General features: G+C 40.0%; 2 protein-coding genes across 4 annotated transcripts in view; one reads left to right on the top strand and one right to left on the bottom strand.

Annotated features, from left to right (window-relative positions):
* LOC130920195 (neuronal acetylcholine receptor subunit alpha-7-like) overlaps positions 1-24,128 on the top strand; it is a 79,206-nt gene that overhangs the window by 45,829 nt on the left and 9,249 nt on the right. The window lies entirely within an intron of this gene.
* Positions 1,854-20,023, bottom strand: LOC130920196 (uncharacterized). 2 transcript variants are annotated; one of them, XM_057843190.1, is made up of 10 exons: positions 19,941-20,023; positions 19,286-19,405; positions 16,074-16,233; positions 15,631-15,823; positions 15,337-15,429; positions 15,157-15,255; positions 4,507-4,599; positions 4,220-4,399; positions 2,918-3,203; positions 1,854-2,672 (listed from the first exon to the last, which is right to left on the bottom strand). In XM_057843190.1, the coding sequence occupies exons 2-10, from the start codon at positions 19,395-19,397 to the stop codon at positions 2,461-2,463; spliced, it is 1,428 nt and encodes a 475-aa protein (XP_057699173.1). In that variant the 5' UTR covers positions 19,398-19,405; positions 19,941-20,023; the 3' UTR covers positions 1,854-2,460. The 2 variants fall into 2 exon arrangements, with proteins under 2 accessions (XP_057699173.1, XP_057699172.1); XM_057843189.1 differs by lacking the exon at positions 19,941-20,023 and having other exon boundaries at positions 19,286-19,920.

Here is a 24,128-nt window from a genome sequence, read left to right as displayed (position 1 = left end):
AGTCTTGTATTCAAAGTTTATATGGACTGATAGAACGCACACACACACACACACAGCCTTGTTTTTCTGTCATTGTAGGGACACCTGACAAGACCGTGCATTATGGGGACCACCCTTTCTGAATGTCGTAGAGAGCTGAAAAAAATCAGGGAGCATCCTCGAAAATTGTACAATGCAAAAATCACTTTAAATTTCCATTTAGACAAAGTATAGAGGCATCGACCTGACTACAGACCGACTTATGGGGACATTTTTTCGTTTTCGTCACTTATGGGGTCAATAACGATACACAATACCTGTTTTTTATCCCTTCCTGGGTACCGCTTACACAAACCTCAGATCATACTTACTTCTGGGGTCAGTAACTTTACACACTGACCGCTTTTTCCTCTCTTCTTGGTACCGCTTACACAAACGTCAGATCATACCTTCTTCTGGGGTCAGTAACTATGCACACCATCTGTTTTTCTCCCTTTCTGGGTACCAGTTAGAAAAACGTCAGATCATGCCTACTTCTGGGGACGGTAATAATGCACACCACCCACACAAATGTCAGATCATTGTGACTTTGTGGAACCACTCTATGTCACCCGAAGAACATGCCGTAAAACTACTAATTGACCAGGTAGTATTAAGTTTTTTTTATATGTGCATTTTCTTCAGTGACCATTGATGTGTCAAAACTGACACATAATATTTTAATGGAATGTGCCTTAAAACTTTTTTTTTTTCCTCTTGGCATTAAGTTATTCTTTGTCTTGGACTTCTGATATTCAATTTCTGTAGTAACTTTGCACAGGTTGTTCTAGCATTGCTCAAATAAATCACTGCATAGCCATATAAGAACTACAGTGATCCCTCGCTACATTGCGCCCTCAGTCCATCGCTGATATTTGCTTGCTAAACAGCAAGTTGATTTGAGAGGACTCAGTCAATGAAGAATTTAAAGAATTATACTGTTATAGTAAACTATACTCTTTCCAATGCTAAATCTGAGTAAAAGCATTGAACACACACCAAAAAGATTTTTTTTTTTTTTTAATGTAAATAAGCTACACATCTACTTCGCCGATTTCGATTATAATGGGGGGATCCCCTTTAACCACGAAAAACGAGGGATCATTGTATATCACTGCATTAATTACGATACATTTACAGTTTAAATTCTACCTTATGTTGGATAAAAATTTACTGGAATTTCAGACTGTACACTACGGTTCAAAAGTTTGGGGTTCAAACAATCAGCAATATTTACAAATAATTGGTTGTTTACATAGGCTGCACTCGACTTTTAGCCGCAGGAGTGCACTTTAGGTTCTAAAAATCCATAGATAGGCAACACTTGACCGTAAACCGCAAGTCGAAGGGGGGGGTTATAGTTCGAAAAGTTTTAGCCAGTAACAGTGAAGTGCAACATGCACAAGGTAAGTCATCGTCTTTATTCTCTCTTAACTGCTGTATCGCTTCAAAACAGACGAAACAAGTGCAAACAGTTATGCCATTGATAGTTAAGTTTGTGTATATCTACCATGGCCGAGAGGTGTGAGGCAAAATGCAAAAGACCAAACACTTTGCAAAAGAAAAGCACGAATGCAACCTGCCACAACACGATCCCCAATTTCTAAAGCGCGATTGCAAACTGGCAAAAGCAAGAACCCCAATTGCCACAGCACAACTTCAAAAGGATGACACAGAAGTTAAAAAAAAAAAAAAGGACGACACTTCGTGTATTGCTATATGTGCTTTGTGACCATCTGTACAGACATCCGTGAAGTTCCTCCACCCCATCAGTCGCAAATTTATATGAAAATGTCAATCATTTGTGCTGTAAAAAATGTTGTTTATGCTGGTATCATTTTATATATATTTAGATATTAATTTCCAGTGAGGATGTCATAACTCCCATGGCTCACGGAGCGTATCAAGTCTCAATAACGAGGGTGTCAATAACGAGCAGAAACGAATTCGGGTCCATTTTGTAGTGAATGGGGGGGCTTGAGATTTGAATTACGAGTGATGACGTCACCCTCAGCTCCTCATTAACCGCAAAATGGACCAGAAGTGCCATTCGTTCCTGATACGTTCGTGCTAGTTGTTTGGACAGCCCTCTGTTATTGAGAGTTGATAAGCTCCGTCAGCCATGGGAGTTATGACGTCTTCACTCGAAATTAATATCTCAATATCTATAAAACGATCGCAGCACAAACGACAATTTTTTACAGCACAAACAATTGACACCATTTTTTAAATCAAAATGGGAGGTTGATTGACCTCAAACCTATAAGAGAAATATTGCAACAATAGCAGGACACAAAAAAAAAAAAAAAACGCACAAACTATTGCCATCATTTTTATATAAATTTTCATCTGATGGGGCAACTTCACGGAGGTCTGTACAGATGGTCACAAAGCACAAATAGCAATATAAAAAGGGTCACCATATATAACCCCTACATCCCCCTAAACTCTCCTTTTGAGATCTGTGATCTTGTTTTTAATGTAAAATTTTACTGCTGACCAATGCCTGTTTTTGAGTGCTACTTGTTCCTTTTTAAGGCAGTCATCGCAGTCGCTCTTCCGTGGAACACGGCAGGTAGTGATGAATGACATCATATGCTTCTCAAGAGCCAAGACCTCTTTCTTCCATGGCTTCTTTTTAACCGGTTGTCGACCTTTACAAAAACAAACATTCATCATTAAATTTGTTTCAAATTAGTCAAGTCATTTAGTCCATGACACGCTGTTCTAAATATGGCTGTTGCGTAGTGCACAGTCAACTAGCCCAAGCACTGTAAATGTACTAGCACATCACAATATCATTTCCAAAATAAATGAAAATATATATACAGTATATCTGAAAAGTTAATTAGAGAAATAAACATTGAAATCAACATTAAAAACATCTCAGGAAACTTACCTTTTCCTTTTTTGGGTGACTTTTGTTTCCGTTTGGTGGACTGACGTTTGGGTATATGCTGAGGAGATGGTCCATCAACGTGCATAACAGATGGCATCGAGGAGGCTTTTGAGGTATTTGTAAGGTGAAACAAATCTTTGATGATATCCTTCTTAACGAGAGAGTCGACACATTGCAAACCTTCACTCTCATCTGATTCCTCACTTGTGCCTGGAATATATTCATCTCCACTGTCCTCTGAGGTGGAGTAAAGAAGCTCTCCATTACCGTCAATTTCATTTCCCACCTAGAAAAAAAAACTTATAAAGGAAAGAAGGCAGACGACCAATGAAAAGACTCAACACAATTCCCAATACTAGAGCTGGGAATCTTTGGGCACCTAACGATTCGATTACGATTCAGAGGCTCAGATTCGATTATAAAACGATTATTGATGCACCCCACTCTTTTTTTTTTTTTTTTTTTTAAATTACTTTTGTACATTAGTTCCAAAATTGTTCAAAAATCCTCTCAGGGTAAACCAAACTACTGTTTCAATATCAAGTTAACATATAGCAGTAAACAAATATACAAAAATAACAGTAAATTAAAAAACTCCAGTCCCCATTCTATATCAGCAGCTTTAAACTACTTTCAATTAATTTAATGTTGTGAATCAACCGTTAAAGTTGTTAAAATTGCTCCTGTTATTCCATAATTTCTCTTTTGTCTACTTTCAACATGTAAAAGTTTTAAAACTATTTTAAAGATAGATTCAAGTCAATATTTTACCGATTTAGGAGTATTTTAGATAAAAAGTTAATTAGGTTCGCTTGGAAGGTTCGCAACAACAGCCTTGCAGGGAAGTGTACTGCTTTAAGATGGCGGCCGTTACTAACGCCCGCATCTAGTTTTTTTTTTTAGATGTGCTGGTAACGATACCGAAGCTATAATGCATCTAGTCCTATATAAATGATATCTACCGTAACATAATGTGGCTTGTAGTAGCTTTTCGGCAGCAGTCAGGTATGTTGTTGTTTTTTTTTTTATCTCGTAGCATGAGTTGAGCTAGAGCCGTGAGTTGAGCATTGGCGTTACCCGAGGGGCCGGGTAATGAGAAGCAGGTTGTTTAGCTACTCTCGCTCCGTCCCTAATTGCGTACCGAAGACCGCGCGGCGCGCTGAGTGTGTCGTACTTCTGCTTTACTTGGCATATTTCAATAATCGGAATTTGGATGTTTGTGAATCGTTCTCGAATCTTCCACGGCCGAATCGCGAATAATCTAAGAATCGGAAATTTTGCACACTTCTACCTAATACATACCTGATAACGGCTAAGTGTGCTGTTGACCTGCATACATTTAGTTCTCCTGAGCTTTGGGATAGTACTTTGGTAAAGATTTATGGATAGCTCCTGGGATTCATCAGAATCAGTGTAGTTAACCAAACCCATATTGTGCAGGTTTTTTTTGTCCATGGGAAAAGAATGGTTTGAATCCAATTTCTAAAGAACAAAGAAACCATGAATTGCTGAATACTGTCACAGAGGAAAGAGGTCTACACACCAATATCAAAAACGGTATATATCCAACATTGAAAAACAAAAAGTACCTTCACTTCTGACTTCGTAGGTCCTAGAGAGGAATGCTCGGTGGTGCTTGACATCTCAAATTCCGGAGATTCACTTAAATTCAACTGTACGTCCTGTCAACAAGTTGAGATTTAGGTTGACAATATTTACAATGAGGAGCAGAAGTATTTGCATCCACTTACAAAATAGGTAGAGGTCTGATATTTCAATCATAAATGCATTTCCACTTATACAGACAATCTAAAAAAATCCGGAACTCACATTGTGTAATTTTTTAAATTTATTTGTAATTTATTGAGGTTCATAAGTATTTGTACCCCTGAGAATCAGCAATAGTTATAACTAGAGCCGTCCCGACTAGTCGATGTCATCGATGACGTAATTGCGTCGACGGGTAATGACGGGTTAAAATTTTTTTTAATGCGGATAAAGTTTAGAATGGCGGGCGCTCGCGATGCAAGCGGTTGTTACTGGCACCTCCAAGGGGGCCGCTGTTATTTCAATGTGACCGCCAATGTCAGATTGAGCAAATAGGAAGAAAGTGGACGAGCGAGAGAGAGGGAGTTGGAAAAGTTTGTGGGTATCGCGGAGTTGAGTGGCTGCATCCCCCACATTTTTGTTTTGGTCAATAAAAGTATCTAAAGAGCTATCCGACGCCTCTCGGTGTTTTTATGCACGCCGCCGCCTTCCGGAGGAGGAAATCAGACGAACAGACGACAACGAACCAAGTGAATCACTGGTTCACTTGTCAGTACGGCGAGGAGTTAAAAACACCGCCAATTACCAAAAGGGCAGAATTGGTAACACCTGAAAGTGGCAAAAAGCCCAAAAACCGGACCAGAATAGCCAGAGCCTGGAATTATTTCAAGGAAAATATGGAGGGTGCCACCGTGTGTACTCTTTGCTAAGCTGGGCTCACATACCATGGTAGCACATCGGCTATGAACGAACACTTGAAGCGCAGTCACTAGTGGTGCAACGGTTTGCGGTTCAAAGCCGAACCGTATGGTTCGCCCAGTACGGTTCAATACGCCTTTATGAACCGCGCCTTTTCGGTTTTGCAATTAATGTATTCTGAACGCTTGTGGAATGAATTGATCGGCCTCTGTGTGCCTGTGTGTGACATGAAGCACCGCTGTGGAGAAATTCCCGCCCCGCAAGTAAATGTCGGATCGCTGTCAAGCACCTGTGTAATAGATGCAGAGAGCGCTTACGAGAGAAGTGTAAGTGAAACAAGAAAGAAAACAAATAGCGATGGGGAGCGGAGGAGTGGAGGGACCGAATTTTGAGGAAGCACCGGCGTCTTTCAAATCTGCGGTGTGGCAACATTTTGGTTTCCCCGTGGACTACAATGCGGAGGGAGACAAACTATTGAGAGAAAAAAAATGCAAGCTTTGTTCAGCGCTTGTTCCCCATGCTAATGGCAACACTTTTATGACATGACTCCGGCACCTCAGCCGGCATCACCCACAGATATCACTTTCTCACACAGATATCACTTTCTCAGGGCAGGACAACCCCAAAGATGACACCAGTGAAAACACACAGTGGGCTTCGTTAATTTATTTGCCACGCTTGACCCGCGTTATATTGTTCCCTCGCGGACATATTTCTCCAACAACCTAATCCCCAACATTTATGAAATGGCAAGCAAAGCCATCGAAGATGATTTTGCTAAAGCACATAGTTTCGCCCTGACCACTGATAGTTGGACGTCCCGTGCTACAGAGTGCTACAACCTAACTGTGACGGTGCACTTTAATTCTTCATACCTGTCAAGTTGTACGGTCTCGTCGTAATTTGTACAAGTGAGCACTGATTTTTAAATGTGTAAGCCGTACGTTACGTTCAAAATCTGCACATTTTTCGTGCATTACGTTTTTTTTTTTTTCATCCGTTCGGATTTGGTCACCGTTTCTGCAACGAGAATGTTCGTTGATACGTTGGTTGAATGACGCGAGAAAAGTCAGACACGGAGAGGGAAGAGTTTTTGTTGAGACGCTGTAGCAAATGCGATGCTAGGCGGGTTAAATATTTCCTGACTGTAACCGACAGCATACAATCTACGGCTAGATAACCCATGCATATAGAACTACATGCGAAATGACAGACGCGGTAGCGTTCGTAAACAGCCGCCATTTTAGAGCAGTAAACTTTTCAGAAAGGCTCTGTTGAAGTAAACCTTCCGAGCGTACCTAAGCAACTTTTTATCTAAAATACTCCTTAATCTGCAAAATCTTGACTTGAGTCCGTCTTTAAAGGATGAAACAATCTTAAAATTTTCACATGTCAAAAGTAGACAGAAGAGAACTAATGCAAAAACGGGAGCAATTTTATCAACTTTAACGGTTGATTCACAACATTAAATGACCTCCAAACATAGCAAAGGTTACTATGTTTTTGGGTTTGTTTCTTCCTGCTGCTTCGCTACCCTGCAGACATCTCTCTGCTTTGCTCCTGCTTCTCATGCTTCAATCATCTTTTTAATCATTTTTAATCACCTCTAAATTACTCAGCAAGTCTTGCAATTTTCTTTTAATCTTGTTTATATTTAAACAAAGGCTTTTTGAGCATTTTTGAGCCTTTTTAGAGTGCTTTTTTGTCTTTACTGGAACACAAGCCTGCCTTATCGCGACTGGAACTGAGGAATTCGGCTAACGGAAGCTAAGTAGCAGCAACATGCCTCCCCTGTCAATGGATGATTGCCACAAACTGCTCCAGAAGATAGCAGTACTGGAAACAAAAATCTACCGGCTTGAAGTGAATATGGAGGTAAATGGACAGCTCGTCGTTTGGGACAGCCTTAGTAATGACATTCAAAGAGTTGTCAGTCTACCTTGAAAAAAAAAAGTCCAGGTTAACTCCATGAGAAACCACCCACACGCCACCTGACCTTGCAACATGACAATGATCCAAAGCCCACAGCCAAGCTGACCGAGGAGTGGCTGGGTAAAGACCACATCAAGGTTCTGGAGTGGCCAAGCCAGACTCCATATCTAAACCCAATAGAAAATTTTTGGATGGAGCTGAAACTGTTTCTCAACGACAGCCTCAAAACCCAACAGATCTAAAGAAGATTTGTGTGGAGGAATGGGCCAAAATCCCCGTTTCCATATGTGAAAGCATCTAGCCTCTGTAATTGCTTCTGCACTATACATTAGCACTGATTTTCTCGGGGGGGGGGGGGGGGGGCAAATATTTATGAACCCCAGTAAATTATAATTGAATTATAGAAAAATCATACAATGCCAGTTGCGTTTTTTAAATTTATTTTTTTAAACTATATCTCCATAAGTGGAAATGCATCTATGAATGACATTTTAATCCTCTATTTACTTAAGGGGTGAACTCACAAGGAGTGCAAATACTTCTGCACCTCACTGTACTTGCTACAGATTTTCTACCAATTTTTAAGCATTAGCAATCCATGAGAACATTTATTTTATCAGTTTGACTGTCTCAGTATAGCTGATGCCAAGTCGCTTTATCTTGATGTATTTTATCCATTTTGTTTGCTAACAATATAGTGTGCAATGGACCCCAGGAGAGCCAGGAAGTACTGAAAGTCCCCCAAATAAAAAGCTGCAGTGGATGGTAATGTTGTAGATTATTTCAGACTAAGAGTTTATACAACTTCTGTTATTATTTCAATAAATTCATGATGAAACAGGTTATCAAATAGTATTTAAAAAAAAAAAAAAAAAAAAACTTTACGGGGTCCCCACAAACATTGTGAAACCTGACACACACCCACTAAGCTGGGCTGGGCTGTACTGTATTTCGAGTCTCGAACAATTGGCTGAAGTCAGATAAACTGCAGCTTTAAAGCACAAGCGACGCATACCTCCATTGCAGCGTCTGTAGATTTCGGAGACTGTTGCTCTCTGGTTCTGGAGATCCCAACCTCAAAATATTCAGTCACAGTGGAATGGCTTCCTCCATCCTGATCAACAAGTTGAGAATTCATTAACAAACATCAAATGTATATCTCTATGCATTTTAAGATTTAGCCATATACAACAACAAAATTCCATAACTCAGTTGAATCCACTCACTATGGCCGATTCAAAATCACTTTTATCGTGATGCATTTGTTCTTTTTTTGACTAGCATTTTATTCATTTGAGGATTAATGAAAACAATAATGTGTTAGGGACCACATCAGTGCCCGACATGTCCTAAACGTCTCCCAAATTAACAGCTGCAGTGGCTGGTAATGTTGTAGATTATTTAAGACTAAGGGTATATACAACTTCTGTTATTATTTCAATAAACTCATGATGAAACAGGTTATTAAATACTATTTTTAAAAACAAAATAAATAACTTTACGGGGTCCCCACAATCATTGTAAAACCTGACACACACCCACTAAGCTGGGCTTGGGTGTACTATATTTCAAGACTCGAACAATTGGCTGAAGTCAGACAAACTGTAGCTTTAAAGCACAAGCGATGCATACCTCCATTGCAGCGTCTGTAGATTTCGGAGACTGTTGCTCTCTGGTTCTGGAGATCCCAACTTCAGAATATTCAGTCACAGTGGAATGGCTTCCTCCATCCTGATCAACAAGTTGAGAATATAATTCATTAACAAACATCAAGTGTATATCTCTATGCATTTTAAGATTTAGCCATATACAACAACAAAATTCCATAACTCAGTTGAATCCACTCACTATGGCCGATTCAAAATCACTTTTATCGTGATGCATTTGTTCTTTTTTTGACTAGCATTTTATTCATTTGAGGATTAATGAAAACAATAATGTGTTAGGGACCACATCAGTGCCCGACATGTCCTAAACGTCTCCCAAATTAACAGCTGCAGTGGCTGGTAATGTTGAAGATTATTTCAGACTAAGGGTATATACAACTTCTGTTATTATTTCAATAAACTCATGATGAAACAGGTTATTAAATAGTATTTTTAAAAACAAAATAAATAACTTCACGGGGTCCCCACAATCATTGTAAAACCTGACACACACCCACTAAGCTGGGCTTGGGTGTACTATATTTCAAGACTCGAACAATTGGCTGAAGTCAGACAAACTTTAGCTTTAAAGCACAAGCGATGCATACCTCCATTGCAGCGTCTGTAGATTTCGGAGACTGTTGCTCTCTGGTTCTGGAGATCCCAACCTCAGAATATTCAGTCACAGTGGAATGGCTTCCTCCATCCTGATCAACAAGTTGAGAATATAATTCATTAACAAACATCAAATGTATATTTCTATGCATTTTAAGATTTAGCCATATACAACAACAAAAATCCATAACTCAGTTGAATCCACTCACTATGGCCAATTCAAAATCACTTTTATCGTGATGCATTTGTTCTCTTTTTGACTAGCATTTTATTCATTTGAGGTTTAATGAAAACAATAACGTGTTAGGGACCACATCAGTGCCCGACATGTCCTAAACGTCTCCGAAATTAACAGCTGCAGTGGCTGGTAATGTTGAAGATTATTTCAGACTAAGGGTATATACAACTTCTGTTATTATTTCAATAAACTCATGATGAAACAGGTTATTAAATAGTATTTTTAAAAACAAAATAAATAACTTTACGGGGTCCCCACAATCATTGTAAAACCTGACACACACCCACTAAGCTGGGCTTGGGTGTACTATATTTCAAGACTCGAACAATTGGCTAAAGTCAGACAAACTGTAGCTTTAAAGCACAAGCGATGCATACCTCCATTGCAGCGTCTGTAGATTTCGGAGACTGTTGCTCTCTGGTTCTGGAGATCCCAACCTCAGAATATTCAGTCACAGTGGAATGGCTTCCTCCATCCTGATCAACAAGTTGAGAATATAATTCATTAACAAACATCAAATGTATATCTCTATGCATTTTAAGATTTAGCCATATACAACAACAAAATTCCATAACTCAGTTGAATCCACTCACTATGGCCGATTCAAAATCACTTTTATCGTGATGCATTTGTTCTTTTTTTGACTAGCATTTTATTCATTTGAGGTTTAATGAAAACAATAATGTGTTAGGGACCACATCAGTGCCCGACATGTCCTAAACGTCTCCCAAATTAACAGCTGCAGTGGCTGGTAATGTTGAAGATTATTTCAGACTAAGGGTATATACAACTTCTGTTATTATTTCAATAAACTCATGATGAAACAGGTTATTAAATACTATTTTTAAAAACAAAATAAATAACTTTACGGGGTCCCCACAATCATTGTAAAACCTGACACACCCACTAAGCTGGGCTTGGGTGTACTATATTTCAAGACTCGAACAATTGGCTGAAGTCAGACAAACTGTAGCTTTAAAGCACAAGCGATGCATACCTCCATTGCAGCGTCTGTAGATTTCGGAGACTGTTGCTCTCTGGTTCTGGAGATCCCAACCTCAGAATATTCAGTCACAGTGGAATGGCTTCCTCCATCCTGATCAACAAGTTGAGAATATAATTCATTAACAAACATCAAGTGTATATCTCTATGCATTTTAAGATTTAGCCATATACAACAACAAAATTCCATAACTCAGTTGAATCCACTCACTATGGCCGATTCAAAATCACTTTTATCGTGATGCATTTGTTCTTTTTTTGACTAGCATTTTATTCATTTGAGGATTAATGAAAACAATAATGTGTTAGGGACCACATCAGTGCCCGACATGTCCTAAACGTCTCCCAAATTAACAGCTGCAGTGGCTGGTAATGTTGAAGATTATTTCAGACTAAGGGTATATACAACTTCTGTTATTATTTCAATAAACTCATGATGAAACAGGTTATTAAATAGTATTTTTAAAAACAAAATAAATAACTTCACGGGGTCCCCACAATCATTGTAAAACCTGACACACACCCACTAAGCTGGGCTTGGGTGTACTATATTTCAAGACTCGAACAATTGGCTGAAGTCAGACAAACTTTAGCTTTAAAGCACAAGCGATGCATACCTCCATTGCAGCGTCTGTAGATTTCGGAGACTGTTGCTCTCTGGTTCTGGAGATCCCAACCTCAGAATATTCAGTCACAGTGGAATGGCTTCCTCCATCCTGATCAACAAGTTGAGAATATAATTCATTAACAAACATCAAATGTATATTTCTATGCATTTTAAGATTTAGCCATATACAACAACAAAAATCCATAACTCAGTTGAATCCACTCACTATGGCCAATTCAAAATCACTTTTATCGTGATGCATTTGTTCTCTTTTTGACTAGCATTTTATTCATTTGAGGTTTAATGAAAACAATAACGTGTTAGGGACCACATCAGTGCCCGACATGTCCTAAACGTCTCCGAAATTAACAGCTGCAGTGGCTGGTAATGTTGAAGATTATTTCAGACTAAGGGTATATACAACTTCTGTTATTATTTCAATAAACTCATGATGAAACAGGTTATTAAATAGTATTTTTAAAAACAAAATAAATAACTTTACGGGGTCCCCACAATCATTGTAAAACCTGACACACACCCACTAAGCTGGGCTTGGGTGTACTATATTTCAAGACTCGAACAATTGGCTGAAGTCAGACAAACTGTAGCTTTAAAGCACAAGCGATGCATACCTCCATTGCAGCGTCTGTAGATTTCGGAGACTGTTGCTCTCTGGTTCTGGAGATCCCAACCTCAGAATATTCAGTCACAGTGGAATGGCTTCCTCCATCCTGATCAACAAGTTGAGAATATTATTCATTAACAAACATCAAATGTATATCTCTATGCATTTTAAGATTTAGCCATATACAACAACAAAATTCCATAACTCAGTTGAATCCACTCACTATGGCCGATTCAAAATCACTTTTATCGTGATGCATTTGTTCTTTTTTTGACTAGCATTTTATTCATTTGAGGTTTAATGAAAACAATAATGTGTTAGGGACCACATCAGTGCCCGACATGTCCTAAACGTCTCCCAAATTAACAGCTGCAGTGGCTGGTAATGTTGAAGATTATTTCAGACTAAGGGTATATACAACTTCTGTTATTATTTCAATAAACTCATGATGAAACAGGTTATTAAATACTATTTTTAAAAACAAAATAAATAACTTTACGGGGTCCCCACAATCATTGTAAAACCTGACACACCCACTAAGCTGGGCTTGGGTGTACTATATTTCAAGACTCGAACAATTGGCTGAAGTCAGACAAACTGTAGCTTTAAAGCACAAGCGATGCATACCTCCATTGCAGCGTCTGTAGATTTCGGAGACTGTTGCTCTCTGGTTCTGGAGATCCCAACCTCAGAATATTCAGTCACAGTGGAATGGCTTCCTCCATCCTGATCAACAAGTTGAGAATTCATTAACAAACATCAAACGTATATCTCTATGCATTTTAAGATTTAGCCATATACAACAACAAAAATCCATAACTCAGTTGAATCCACTCACTATGGCCGATTCAAAATCACTTTTATCGTGATGCATTTGTTCTCTTTTTGACTAGCATTTTATTCATTTGAGGTTTAATGAAAACAATAATGTGTTAGGGACCACATCAGTGCCCGACATGTCCTAAACGTCTCCCAAATTAACAGCTGCAGTGGCTGGTAATGTTGTAGATTATTTAAGACTAAGGGTATATACAACTTCTGTTATTATTTCAATAAACTCATGATGAAACAGGTTGTTAAATACTATTTTTAAAAACAAAATAAATAACTTTACGGGGTCCCCACAATCATTGTAAAACCTGACACACCCACTAAGCTGGGCTTGGGTGTACTATATTTCAAGACTCGAACAATTGGCTGAAGTCAGACAAACTGTAGCTTTAAAGCACAAGCGATGCATACCTCCATTGCAGCGTCTGTAGATTTCGGAGACTGTTGCTCTCTGGTTCTGGAGATCCCAACCTCAGAATATTCAGTCACAGTGGAATGGCTTCCTCCATCCTGATCAACAAGTTGAGAATATAATTCATTAACAAACATCAAGTGTATATCTCTATGCATTTTAAGATTTAGCCATATACAACAACAAAATTCCATAACTCAGTTGAATCCACTCACTATGGCCGATTCAAAATCACTTTTATCGTGATGCATTTGTTCTTTTTTTGACTAGCATTTTATTCATTTGAGGTTTAATGAAAACAATAATGTGTTAGGGACCATATCAGTGCCCGACATGTCCTAAACGTCTCCCAAATTAACAGCTGCAGTGGCTGGTAATGTTGTAGATTATTTCAGACTAAGGGTATATACAACTTCTGTTATTATTTCAATAAACTCATGATGAAACAGGTTATTAAATAGTATTTTTAAAAACAAAATAAATAACTTCACGGGGTCCCCACAATCATTGTAAAACCTGACACACACCCACTAAGCTGGGCTTGGGTGTACTATATTTCAAGACTCGAACAATTGGCTGAAGTCAGACAAACTTTAGCTTTAAAGCACAAGCGATGCATACCTCCATTGCAGCGTCTGTAGATTTCGGAGACTGTTGCTCTCTGGTTCTGGAGATCCCAACCTCAGAATATTCAGTCACAGTGGAATGGCTTCCTCCATCCTGATCAACAAGTTGAGAATATAATTCATTAACAAACATCAAATGTATATCTCTATGCATTTTAAGATTAGGCCATATACAACAACAAAAATCCATAACTCAGTTGAATCCACTCACTATGGCCAATTCAAAATCACTTTTATCGTGATGCATTTGTTCTCTTTTTGACTAGCATTTTATTCATTTGAGGTTTAATGAAAACAATAACGTGTTAGGGACCACATCAGTGCCCGACATGTCCTAAACGTCTCCGAAATTAACAGCTGCAGTGGCTGGTAATGTTGAAGATTATTTCAGACTAAGGGTATATACAACTTCTGTTATTATTTCAATAAACTCATGATGAAACAGGTTATTAAATAGTATTTTTAAAAACAAAATAAATAACTTTACGGGGTCCCCACAATCATTGTAAAACCTGACACACACCCACTAAGCTGGGCTTGGGTGTACTATATTTCAAGACTCGAACAATTGGCTGAAGTCAGACAAACTGTAGCTTTAAAGCACAAGCGATGCATACCTCCATTGCAGCGTCTGTAGATTTCGGAGACTGTTGCTCTCTGGTTCTGGAGATCCCAACCTCAGAATATTCAGTCACAGTGGAATGGCTTCCTCCATCCTGATCAACAAGTTGAGAATATAATTCATTAACAAACATCAAATGTATATCTCTATGCATTTTAAGATTAGGCCATATACAACAACAAAAATCCATAACTCAGTTGAATCCACTCACTATGGCCGATTCAAAATCACTTTTATCGTGATGCATTTGTTCTCTTTTTGACTAGCATTTTATTCATTTGAGGTTTAATGAAAACAATAACGTGTTAGGGACCACATCAGTGCCCGACATGTCCTAAACGTCTCCCAAATTAACAGCTGCAGTGGCTGGTAATGTTGTAGGTTATTTAAGACTAAGGGTATATACAACTTCTGTTATTATTTCAATAAACTCATGATGAAACAGGTTATTAAATAGTATTTTTAAAAACAAAATAAATAACTTTACGGGGTCCCCACAAACATTGTAAAACCTGACACACACACACTAAGCTGGGCTGGGCTGGACTGTATTTCAAGTCTCGAACAATTGGCTGAAGTCAGATAAACTGCAGCTTTAAAGCACAAGCGATGCATACCTCCATTGCAGCGTGTGTAGATTTCGGAGACTGTTGCTCTCTGGTTCTGGAGACCCCAACCTCAGAATATTCAGTCACAGTGGAATGGCTTCCTCCAACCTAATCAACAAGTGGAGAAGTAATATAAACCATTAACCAATATGAGACAAACTGCAGCTTTAAAGCACATGCTATGCATACCTCCATATCCGAGTCTTTAGATTGTGGAGGCTGCTCTCTGGTCCTGGAAATTTCACTCTCAGCAGTTTTCGTCACAGTCGATTGTCCTTTGTCCTGATCCGCAAATGGAGACATACAATTTCTATTGATGTGATCATGCGATAAGGAGGAAAACAACTTTTAAATTAGTTTGTGGTTAGCCTACAAACAGTCAATCTGTTTACCATAAAATGAAAACAAACTGGAAACCCCAACATTTGAGGGACCAAAGCTCTGTTGCAAGTTATTTTTATGTCTGATACTTATTTGACAAACCTTTTTCCTCCAAGGCCAGTCCGCTGGTCCGTAGTCATAAGTTATCTCTTCACCAATGTCAAGGTCTCTTTGTGCAAATAAACACAGGTGAGGCTTGCCCTCTGTCACAATCATCTTCATTTTACAATTTGGGTGCTTGTGGTCATCATTGACCAGTCTTCCGAGACTGCCATCTTCTTTGGCAGCATCAATGCTTAAAAGACAATATGAAAAAATATATATATAAAATATATAGAATATACAGTATATACACATTTAAAAGGGGAAGGGAAATGCACAATTGGGTCATATTATAATATATATATAATAACATATATATCCTCAGAGATCAAGTGATTTTTCTCAAGACAATTTATGTCTTATGGCATTGATTTTCACCTGAACAGTTAAAACACTGAATGCATGAAAAAATAAAAATCTGATAACTGCAATCTTAGCCTCACCACCAAGTTTTTTCTTGCCAGCGGAAATCAAAGACAAAGACTCTTCCTGTTCCATAGTCCATCTTTCTCTTTTGGGATTCATCCCAATCTATTAATTCTCCTCTGTACTCCACCACAAAATCTTCTTTCCTGAAAGGGGCTTTGGTAAATACTCCTCGACCTTGTATGAACAAAAACAAAGGTTTGTAGCTTCATCTTCATAATTTTGACACAATTACTATGGAAAAGAAAAAAAAAAAAAAAAAAAAAAGAGTAGCAAGATCATCATTTGTACCACCATTTACTCTACAATGCCCTGATCACATTTTTGCACCTAAATCGGAGTCACCCCATTTTGAGGATTTGACAATTCCTGGTCACGATACAATAACAGGGCAATGTATTAAGATTAAGCCTGAACGATATATCATTTAAACATCTCCATCGCGAAGTGCATATGAGCGATAGTTTTATTTTTTTTTAATCCACAAATTTATGTTGGTTCATGCTTTCTCGGTCCCGAGCTGATCGCTTTAGTGTCACTCGTGCTCCCTCCATCCCTCTCCCAGCTCTATGTTCCTCTGCACAGTTGCTTATTAAAGTTAACGATGGTTGTGTTTGATCTTGCCACTGAAGCGGACTTCAAATGCACCAGATGTTTCAGTCATTGTTTAACTTGTTAAGCACTTCTTGCAAGAAGGAAGCGTGCGTTGGAATGAATGTGTGTGTGTGGAAACGTTCGAGGTAGCCGGTCTTCTAAGGGGTTTTCTTTGTACACCTGTTGTGTCTTGGAAATGAACGCCAATAGTGATTCTGCAGCCAAGGTAGATAAACAGAAGCATTTACTAAAGCAAAGCATTTGTCTACTACAGTACTTTATTCTTGTTTAAAAATGATTAGGTGGGACAGTTACATTTAAAACTGATCATCATTATTTCATTTGAAATGCTTAAAACCCATTTTTTAAAATATTTAGATACATTTTTTAAAGCATACTTTGGGGGAAAAAAGTGAAAAACATGTCTAATATCTCTTTCCAATGCTAAAAAAATAGGTATAAATAAGTATTTTTAATATCACAATATATTGCAATCCCCCCAAAAATCGCAGCAATGTTTCTTCCAATATCGTTCAGGCCTAATTAAGATTAAAAAAAAAAAAAAAAGGTAGAACTAGTTAATGTAAAAAAATTTCATATTCCAGATATCACTCTTGTATGATGATCTTATCATTAACGTCCTGCAACAGCCAGCAGAACATTCTATTTGTGGTACATATGCTTCTGCTGTTTCTGGATTTGTTGAAATATATACTTTTGTTTTTGTAATATCTGTGTACAACTGGATTGGTTTGTTATCAAGTTGTTTAGTGCAAACCGTTGTTTGGAAAATTAGGAAAATTAGTGAAAAAATAATTTGTTTACCTGAATAGCCTGGTGTTTGGAAAAAAAAAAAAAAAAAAAAAATAGAATTAAGATTGAACATTTGACGATACATCGCAGTATAGGAGATAAATGTGGACAAAATTGTTACTACCCTTTATATTAAAAAAAAACAAAAAAAAAACATATATTCAGACATGGGCTGATAACTAGTTTCAAAGGATACCAAGGTTTTAAAATGTCTAATTATCCGATTGTTAGATGAGCTATTTCAATATTATTGGCTGCTTTTAAACCCTAACAAACGTTCTCGCTGAGCTTATGGTGTTGACAGTTCGCAGGAATCAAATCAGCTTCTCAAAGCCGAAGGACATGCTGTTTTGTTAATACGAATCTTAGGCACACAACACAGTTGTTCAATGTAATTGCGTATAGAGCCGTCCCAAGTAGTCGATGACATTGATGACGTACTGTAAATGGGTCGGTTAGCACAACATACTGTTGAATGTTGATAATGTGAATACATCGACACGAGCATACAGTCAATTGTTAACAAATATGCACTGCTAAAATGGCATAAGCTTGGGATCCCAGTGTTTCGGGCAGGGAATAAGAGTTACGTTTGTTATAGTGGTTTTTAGTTTTTATGTTTGTAGAACAGCGGTAACCAATATGGTGCCCGTCGTCATCAGGTGCCCTGCCCCCCAAAAAACAAATAAGTAGTCGACAGTTTTAAAAATAGCTCACCAGTGATGCAATATTGTTAGTTCTCGATTCAACAATTTAAACTTGGTCTGAGCATTTTTTTTCAGTACAAAATATTCTACATATTGTTTGAGAAAACATGAATAATGTAAACAAATTATCAAAATAATGCATTTTAGATTTCTATTTTGATACCGTAATATTTGTACTCAAGGTTATCATACGGTAAGAAACTGATTTTGGCCCATGCCTATACCCAATGGTCATTTAAAGTTAACCATATACGGATTTCCAATTTTTGGCACTGTTACATGCATAGGGTTAGCCAGCAATACAGTCAGCCACGATGAGAATTTGGCTGTTTTCAGGAGCATGAAGTTACTACATAAAGTTGCTTGAAAAGGTAAATTTTAAGCAATTTCCACAAAAATTGCCTTGCGCACCTCATAAAATGACATAAGGCAGGGGTTGGCAACCCAAAATGTTGACTCATGAAGACTCATATTGAACCAAAAAAAAAAAAAACATGTCTGGAGCCGCAAAAAATTACATATTAGCCTTATAATGAAGGCAACACATGCTGTACGAATCTATATTAGATATGTTAGCCAATGACCAAAATGACTAAGTTGGCTACAAATAGATCATGAGCCTTTATCATTAAATGTTTATTTTTCCTGCAGTGCATCCTATTGAGAATGACGCACCACGTGACTACTCTGTTGTACGATGCTACCTCAACTTTGAACTTCATCACAATATTAATGAATTGAATAAATGTTTGTGTCATGATTTTCCTACTACAGAAACCATATTAAAACAAAAAATATATTTACCTCCCCCATCTTTTTCAGACATTTTTCAAGAAGCTCCACGGAGCCACTAGGACAGTGCTAAAGAACCGCATGCAGCTCTAGAGCTGCGGGTTGCCGACCGCTGACATAAGGCGATTAAAAAATATATATATCACCGAAAAAAATAATGCAAGGCCACATTTAAATAATTTGAAAAAAATCTAAATAAATACTCTTTGAGATTTAGACACGTCTGACTTGAACTAAAACGCTAAGAAGTCAACTCGGATACAGTAAAACAAAAACAATAACTTACAGTATATCTCAGTGAACATTTTAATACCATACAGTACCTTTAAAAGAACTGATGTACTTCTTCTCCAACTCGAGAGTCTTATCCAGACCCATTAAAGCATGTTCAATGGCATCCTGTTTTGGTGATTTCCTGCTTCTCAGGGAAGGCATTGCCAATTCTAAAAAATAAAATATAATGATTTTACACATTATTGGTATTATAGGCTAAATTTCTGCCTGCTGCCACACCAATTTGTAATTTTCTTTAAACAATGTAGCTGCATTACATAGCTTTCTTAGCGCTTTTATAAAAGAGTTACACTATAATGCAAAACTATCTTGTTAAATTTGTCCACGCAAGAGGGTATACGTTAATGTCCTACATAGCATATTGCTAGTTTGCATAGAGGTGCTTCAATAAAAACGTTTTGGCTACTATGCTAAGCTAGCTCACTAAAGTAAGTCCTTGCAGCACATACATACCGGCACTGAATTTCTGCACTAACTGCATAGCATAGTTGTCTTATATGCTTATATAAATCGCTATCGCTACAATGCTAAATTAGTTGGTTAAATTACGTGCGCCTCAGAGCAAGGCCAATTATGTGCTAAATGCTACCATCACAACGAAGCTGCTTATTTTAAACGTTTTATTTTTAACTATACCATCACTCCAATCAAGGAGAGTGTATATTGGGTCAAAATAACACTTACCTCTGCGTTAAAACAGGTAGTATATGTACTTTAATCAGGGTGACTTTCCAAAAGTTGCACTTCCTCCTCTCATTCAGTTGTTCTCATCTGCAATGCATTGGGCGGTGCTTAATCAGTCTTCCCGCGCCAGCTGTGAACGTCAATATGTTTTAACCCCTTCAGACTTGCTGCGGGAGGACATGATGCGTGCGCATCTCTAAACCAATAAATACAGTGAATTCAGTTGCAATTGTCACTTCTGGGAGATGATTGTATGAAACTTTACCCATTGAAATCAAATCATGAGTAGTGAGAAGCCCTCTTTGCTATTTTTGGCTCTTTCAAAACGAATAACGTAAAGTGCCCGTTTGTCATCAAAAACACATTAACATAAAAAATGACCAATAAAAACTTTAAATAACCAAACCAAAAAATTGCACTTTGTTGTGGTGTTTGAGTAAAAATCAGGGCAGATTGTATTATTTTTTTCCCCATCAGTAAAACTGCGGATCTGAAGGGGTCTCACTGTAACTTTAATTAATGTGTGGTTGTTAATAATTATATTTGAGTGACCTTTTTCAGGAAACACAATTTACATAAGAAGAGTTCATTTCCAAAAGCACGTCTTAAAATACACACACACATATATATATATATATATATATATATAAATTCAAAAAATTGTTTGCTTTTACTCAAATTTCTGGTAAAACCTGTAATAACACTGAATAAAAAAGGGTATGTTGGGTAAAGCACAAAAATCAAGGTTATCACTCATAGCAGTCGCATGCTAGGAGTTAATTGCAATAAGTCGTGACAGACAGACAGATAGTGTGGTGACCCTTTGTTGTTTGACATAATTCACCCATCGTACTGGTGTGTCCATTTGGCCGAGCGCGTTACCGGCTACGTCACAGTCACGGACAGATACTTTAGAGCTGCGCGCGTTCTGGCTGAGTTCAGAGTTCACAGAAAGCAGCAGAGTTCCTAGCGAGTTACAAGAGACACATGAGCCGCCGAGCACGGCAAATAAGACTCCATCCAACGTCTTACCGCTTACCCTGGTGACCCCGACGAGCCTCGCTGAAGTCTCAGAGGCATTTTTGAACACTTTAAGCAATGGCGGACGCTAGCTTTTTCGAGCTGGCGACGTTTAATGAGTCTTCTGCGGCCGCGTTGTTCGCGTTCGCGGAGGAGCAGTTCGTCCTCCGTGGTATTTCCAACGACACCATCCGCTTCTACCACGTGGTAGCCGCGCTCGGGTACTCGACGGCGGTCAGAGCACAGCATTTCATAGTCTTTCCGCCGAGACGTCGCACGTCTCGACCTCTTCCTCGACCGCAGCTGAGCAACGCGTGCCGCCTCTCTTGGCGTCCGCTTCTCCGGCCTCGCCTGGGCGGAGCTGCGCGACGCGCTCCTCGTCCTGGACGGGCGCCCGATCGTCCTGCTCGGTCGTCCACCGCCTTGCATCCTGGTCGTCGCTTTTGGTCGCCCGCCGCCTGGCATCCTGGACGTCCTCCAGACTGTTCTGCTCAGACTTCCCGCATCCGGCGTCCTGGACGGCCGCCTGACCGTCTGTTCGGTCGTTTTCCACTGACGCCCCGGCAGAGCAACTCATGCATTCCGTTCTTTTGATTTGGGTTGCGCCTGGCGTCCTGTGTGGGTGAATTCTGGGGGGACCTGTGGGGTGACCCTTTGTTGTTTGACATTATTCACCCATCGTACTTGTGTGTCCATTTGGCCGAGCGCGTTACCGGCTACGTCACAGTCACGTGACAGACACTTTAGAGCCGCGCGCGTTCCGGCTGAGTTCAGAGTTCACAGAGAGCAGCAGAGTTCCTAGCGAGTTACAAGAAACACATGAAATAAGACTCCATCCAACGTCTTACCGCTACGATAGATAGATAGATAGATAGATAGATAGATAGATAGATAGATAGATAGATAGATAGATAGATAGATAGATAGATAGATAGATAGATAGATAGATAGATAGATAGATAGATAGATAGATAGATAGATAGATGATGTGTTTTTTCCCGTCAACATAGTATACATACATAACATACTGCCCGATTAAGATTACTTTAAGATTTTTTTTCAAAAGCAGTTCTATTCTTTCTCCACGTGGTTATTCTGGTTGACTTGGCAAGGTAGGCAGACTTTTGTGGAGGGTATGAAAACATATAGTGTTTATCTGAATGTTTTGGGGGAAAACAGCCACTTTCCCATTCATCTTCACTGTATTTCAAATAAATACAACAACTCATTTGGCAATTAGCCCCAGAAATTGGACTGAACTCTGTGGCTGCCATTGATAAGAAAAATAAATTATTATTTTTAACTGTAAGGGTGAGAAGCAAACGATCATGTTTCTGTGCCATTAACAGCAGCAGATGTCCAATCAATTTTGACAGGCAGGGCAACCATTGGCTGCTAACTCACTCAATCAAATATATATGTATATATATATATAACACCATTATAACACCATGGTGTTAAATACAAATCATATCAGCCATCCATCGGTCTTCTTTGAGGTCGGGTCACAGGGACAGCAGCTTCAGCATCCCATACCATACTGTTTCCTCTGCTAGTTTGTCGGTCATCCCAAGGCCAGCTACAGTAGATCCACCTGCAATTCGCACCCACATCTTTTGTTTTCTCACTAGTAAAGGAGACCTAGTTTTAGACTGGCGGTCCAATCGGGCTGGAAGGGCTGTGGCGGGCCCTGCCACCGGAGCCTCGGGGAGTGGGGTTTGCACCCCCACCCTATTAAATTCTCGCCGCAAAGCCTTTCGGACCCCCGCCGGCTGATGAGGGGGCCAGTAACCAGGTTGGTGAGGGCACGCCTCGCGTCGCAGTGGCGCTGAGGAGTCATCCACTGGACCTCGACGCTCTCGGCTGATTCTGAGGCGTTCGGTACGGGTGGACGCTGGATGGACGCCTGGAACAAGCTCTCACTCCAAGATGATGCCAGCGTGTCTGCCTTGTCTTTTGAGCTTGCCAGGTTGGGCATCGCTGTAGTCGCCTTCATCGACCAGGCAGTGGCCAGATCAAGGTAGGTGGTTACACCTATGACTGGTCGGGTCGAGCCGAAGGTCGGCGCACCGAGGGTTTGGCCATTGTGGTGGCCAACAGGGGGGCTTCGCAGGTCAGGGAGGTCATGCTGGTCTCAGAGCGTACCATGAGGGTGCGACCCGCTCACTCGGTGGGCGTTATGTCGTTTGTTGCAGTGTACGCTCCAACCAGGGAAAGTGAGCTTCCAAAGAAGGGAGCCTTCTACACTGAGCTTGAATCGGCGATGGATGCTGTTCCAAAGAGAGACACAAGGATCATGCTTGGCGACTTCAACACTGTCACTCGTACGTCATGGGACTGCTAGGAGTCATGTCTCGGTCCTCACAGCTCTGGAACGTGTCCCCAAGGGAATCTGTGACGACAACTCCGAGAGGCTGCTCGACTTTGCAGTAAGTCGCGGTCTTCGGGTTGGAGGGTCGTGGTTCACGAGGCCGAATTTACGGACCTGGTATTCTAATACTGGCCGAACTGCGAAGGAGCTCGATCATGTACTCGTGGACGGAACTGTCGTGTCTTCCAGAGTGGCCAGTTCTTCAGCACTGACCATCAGTTGCTGGTAGCGACACTGAAGCTACAGCTAGGGGCATGCCGCATTGCGCGACGGCCAGCCAAATTCGGCTGGATGTCGGAAGCCTGCGGGACCCCCGGGTGGCAGACGCGCACTCCAAAAACCTGACAGAATGGCTTGGGCGACTGGGCGTTGTGGGGGAGGCGCAGGATATGTGGACTGGCTTCAGGGACTGTGTCCGGGCGACAGCTAGTGACAGCATCCCAAAGTTGCCCGGGGCCATCGGAGTGGGCTTTCGGAAGCGACGTTAAACATCATCGACGAGAGCCGCAAGGCAAGACTTGACCGCAATTCCGAGCCCTACAGGCAGCTGAGGAGAAAGCCCATCTGCACAGTTCATGGGGAGCAGGAGGACACACATTCCGGCGACGCTCGTCTGGTTTTCTAAGTCATCCACGAGCTGCGTTCCTCTGCCTCCCGTCCAAGCTGCACGGTGGTTCTAGCTGCTGATGGCACAGTCCTGTCGGAAGAGGACGCCCCGTGGCGCTGGGTTTAGTACTTTGAGGAGCTGCGTGGGGCCGAGCCTCCCAGCTGAGAGCTCCCCGCCAAGGGCATTGCAT

Source organism: Corythoichthys intestinalis, chromosome 8, assembly GCF_030265065.1.
Source record: "Corythoichthys intestinalis isolate RoL2023-P3 chromosome 8, ASM3026506v1, whole genome shotgun sequence".
Taxonomy (NCBI): domain Eukaryota; kingdom Metazoa; phylum Chordata; class Actinopteri; order Syngnathiformes; family Syngnathidae; genus Corythoichthys; species Corythoichthys intestinalis.
Note: the sequence above shows the minus strand (reverse complement) of the source record. Positions and strands in the feature narration are given on the sequence as shown.

Excerpts from the sequence above, each read along its gene's own strand:
- LOC130920196 (XM_057843189.1), bottom strand. The coding sequence starts at position 19,436 with ATGTGTAAAATCATTATATTTTATTTTTTAGAATTGGCAATGCCTTCC. Across the intron at positions 4,600-15,156 it reads CTACACACGCTGCAATGGAG|GACGTACAGTTGAATTTAAG; the intron begins GTATGCATCGCT and ends ACTTGTTGACAG. Across the intron at positions 2,673-2,917 it reads GTCACCCAAAAAAGGAAAAG|GTCGACAACCGGTTAAAAAG; the intron begins GTAAGTTTCCTG and ends GTTTTTGTAAAG.